The sequence below is a fragment of the Corvus hawaiiensis genome, chromosome 4 (genome assembly GCF_020740725.1).
Source record: "Corvus hawaiiensis isolate bCorHaw1 chromosome 4, bCorHaw1.pri.cur, whole genome shotgun sequence".
Lineage (NCBI taxonomy): Eukaryota > Metazoa > Chordata > Aves > Passeriformes > Corvidae > Corvus > Corvus hawaiiensis.
This window is the reverse complement of record NC_063216.1, coordinates 60150942-60154836: the sequence shown is the minus strand read 5'-3', so window position 1 is coordinate 60154836 and position 3895 is coordinate 60150942. Positions and strand designations below refer to the sequence as shown.

The following is a 3895-nucleotide window of genomic DNA, read 5'->3' as shown; positions in this document are numbered from 1 at the left end:
TTCACAACACAATGAACCTTGAATCCAGATAAATTTTAAAACTTACAGTAAGATTTGGTCACTGAGCACAAAGAATTCAGGACAACTGAAACAGCTACTGGGAATCTCTTAATCTGGAAATTGATTAGAGAAGAATGACGTTTCTTTCAAACAATTAGAAAAGTTAACATTGTTAATTCTAGGAACTGGCAATAAACATTCAACTAAGACTCATAGCCAGTTCATTAAATCTTTGGTGATATAAGTAAACTTAGCATTTACGTGGTCATTGCCAAGGTTTATCCTATTATAAGTGAGTCCAAGAGTGAAGAGTGATGGTTTACATTTTTAATTATTCGTTACCTTCAGTTGATGTCCTCAGATTCAGACTCAACCACCATACAAACATACACTGGTATGTTTCAAACTTGCTCTTATTCCTATTTTGATGTTCTTAGCAACTTAAAACCAGAACAAATTCACTGAAGTGTGTATCTACACTATGCTTGAATGTGTTTTAACAGAGTACTTCATTCTGACCAACTACTATGTGTCATATAAAGCAAAAAGGGTCAAAATCAGAAATAATTTTAGTCATCAGTGGAGTAAAAATATTCTTGTAAATTTTCAGAGCCTATTAACTCCAATAAAGATCTTTTTATAAACCCAGTGCAATTCCATGTTCCTTTCCCACACTTTCTACACAATGCCTGTTTTATTGCGTCTATAATGGATCTTCTGAATAATAATTAAAAAACCCCACAACATGCTTCTGTATCTACATTCCAATGTACACTTCATTTCATTTGCACTTAGTTGCACCTTGTGAAGACATACAGCAATGCAAATACTCTGTTTGAGTTGAAACAGTGACCTGTTTTGCTCTTAGCACTTGCTAAACTTTATTTCTCAAGTACCATTTACCATACAAACTGTACTTTCTGCCCATTGTTAAAATTGTACAACATAATGTTGACTTCCAGAAAATAACAGGCATTCCACTATTGCATAACTAAAAAAAATACAGGGACATTTAAAAGCAAAAATAAAAAATATATTTTGTAAAATAATAAACATCAGCCCTAAAAAATAAAGCTCTGTTTTCTCTATAAAGAGAGATTCCTAATATGTTTCCAGGGTTCACCTATGCAGATGAATACTGAAATGACAGAGAAGACTGTTCACACTGCTCTCTTCACCTGAAACATGATTATCATAGCTAAATAGCCACCTAATACCTGAAAAAAAGAGGCACTGCTAATCCCCTTTCTCCCAAGGTTACCCCACTCCTCCCATGAAGCTACCAGTCATCTTCTTCACTCATTTGACCATTCTCCACAGCTTTGCTAGTCACGTTCCTAAGAGATGCCATGTCCTGGAGTTCCTTTGTGGTTCTTTGATTCTTTTCTGAAATTGTTCCTCCCCAGTTTGATGCGTAAGGTGGGCATGCCTGTGTGCTGCAAGGCAGAGAAATACATAAAAGTAGAGTTCACAGGTTTTAAGGAAGTGGAAAGAAGCAGGAGTGAAGCTCTGAAAGTTCAGGAGCCTCTGAAGTGCACGGCTTGCTTTTACTCAAACTCCAAATGCAAACCCACATCTGTTGCAAAAAAACCCCAAAATCCTGTAAATTTATATTGCTGTCTGACCTGAATATACCCAGGGCTACACAGCAAATCTTGGGGGTTCTCCATTTACTCTCAGGCTGTACACAGATCTGGCTCCAAAATTGTAGGTGGGGGCACACTTCAGAGACAGATCCTTTGAGAAAGGAAAAATGTCAGAGTCTGAGGGCTGTTTTTCAGAAACTCCTCCATAAAACAGTCAGTCTGTTCCATTCATCCTGATGTTAACAGTAAAAGTCCAAAGCAAACTTCTGAAGGGCAATGAACCCTTCCCTCCTCTTGCCACCCCTCATCAGTTCTGATCCTACAGCTTTTGCCATCTTCTTGCACGACAGGGACCCCGGTTTTAGGTCTTTTCAGCCCTGCAAGGATATAACCAGCAACACACTGGCTAAGAAGACATGCATATCCCGAAGGAGGGAGTAACACTTAGAGCTGCAGCTCCACCTCTAGATAGAAATCGGCATTGGAAAAACCACAGCTGAATAAGCACCCGTAGCAGCCGGACAGCTTGAATACACTCACACCGAAGGTAGGATATCTTGGCGGCAATGGGATGCACGGCGCTGGACAGTCCCCTCAAGCAGTTCCCAGCGTCAGCTGCTGGCATGGCTACCTGGCTGTCCCTGGACCAGGCCTGCCCCTCATGCACTCCAGCAGTTCTCCAGTAAATTAATTTTCCAGTATCAGAAGAATACTCGCATGGTGTAATGTCGAGAGACACCTCTCTTGCTCTCCTAGACCCTCTCCTCTTTCCTGGTCCATATTTCAGTGCTTTGGTGTTAACATCACCCAGAAAACCGGTCAGCCTTGCCTCAGCTGTCCCTGCTGCCTCAGAGAGTGATGTCTGTCCATGCTGCCACCCCTCCCTGCAGACGTGGACCAGAGGTTCCAGTGGGGACCTGCTGCCCTGCAGGACACATGGCCAGGCCAGGAGGCACCTTCCCTTCTGAGAGGCTCTGGAGATGCTCATAGCATTGAAACACCTGACACAGACTCCAGAGGAATGGAGCCTGGAGGAGGATGCTCCAGTGGAAATGGTGAATGTGAAGGAAGCGTTTTCCCAGTGGGGTGTACTCAGTTCTATGGGAAAGAAGGGAGTTGGAGGGGACAAGGGGCAGGAGTGGGGGGATCTCAGCGAGGAGTGGTGATGCCCAGCAGGTGGGCAGGGACGCGGGCAGCCAGCAGGCAGGCCAGCACAATGCCGATGAGCTGCAGCAGTGCCAGCCCCAGGGCAGCGGTGGCAACATAAAACATGTTGCTGCCGACGAAGGCGGACACCCTGCCGAAGCAGCCGTCGCGGTGCAGCCTGCGCGCGTCGGGCGGGCTGCGCTGGCAGCCGCGGCGAGCCCGGCAGCAGCTGAGAGGCACCGAGCCATTCTGCTCCAGCCCCCAGGGCGAGGCGAGCCAGTCGCGGTAGCTCTCCACACCGCAGCAGGACAAGGCGCGCTGCAGCGCGTCCAGGGCGTCCGCCACCCCGTCGTCCTCCCCGTACGCCAGCAGCGCCTGGCGCAGCCCCTCCTGGAAGCCCTGCGCCAGGGTCTGGCGGTACAGGAGCGCCGAGAGCCCGGCCGCCAGCCCGGCCGCCAGCACGGCCGCCAGGAAGGCGCTGTAGGCGCGCAGGAGTCCCCGGTGCTCCGTGGCGGCGCCGAAGCATCCCAGGAAGCCCCAGATGATGACAGCGACGCCGGTGGCCAAGAGGATGGCGGGGGCGCTGGGGTAGTCGCTGGCCGACAGCGCCAAGTAACTGCCCAGAGACACCTTGGCCCAGAGGCCGATGATGAGCATGGTCAGCCCCGCTGCCCAGAAGACGAAGCTGAAGGCCATGAGGGACAGCTTGAGCAGGGTCATGGTGCCCTCGGGAGGGCGGTGGCGGTCACGGTGAGGGACTCCCGCGGCCGTCGGTGCTGCCGGGCGGTGCGGAGCACGGGCCCCTCGGCGGTGTTCGAGGTGCGGGGGTCGGTGCGGGCCCGGCGCAGCCTCCCCACGGCAGCCGGTGTGAGTCGCGCCGCCTCTCCGCCCCGTGCCCTTTTTGAGGGCGCGGCCCGGGGCGGGCCGGCGGCGCTGGGCTGCGCTGCGGGGCTCGGCGCGGGCGGGACGAGCCGGCCCCAGCGAGCGGCCGCCGGGCGCGGTCCCCTGGCTCCGCTCTCGTCTCCCCGGGCGAAGTAAACGGGGTGCGACTGGCAGCTCCCTCTGCCCGCGGCACTGCGGACGCTCAGCCGAAAACATTCTGTAAGAGGAAAACTCGATATTAACTTTTAATGGCATGTGCTGCAGCCCAGCTTTACCCTGGG

The 3895-nt window shown here is 51.2% G+C and overlaps 1 protein-coding gene across 1 annotated transcript; it reads right to left on the bottom strand.

Moving 5' to 3' along the window:
- Positions 1-852: 852 nt before the first annotated feature.
- LOC125324335 (tetraspanin-7-like) lies at positions 853-3579 on the bottom strand. The gene has a single exon (XM_048300000.1). The coding sequence runs from the start codon at positions 3450-3452 to the stop codon at positions 2736-2738; it is 717 nt and encodes a 238-aa protein (XP_048155957.1). The 5' UTR covers positions 3453-3579; the 3' UTR covers positions 853-2735.
- Positions 3580-3895: the final 316 nt, after the last annotated feature.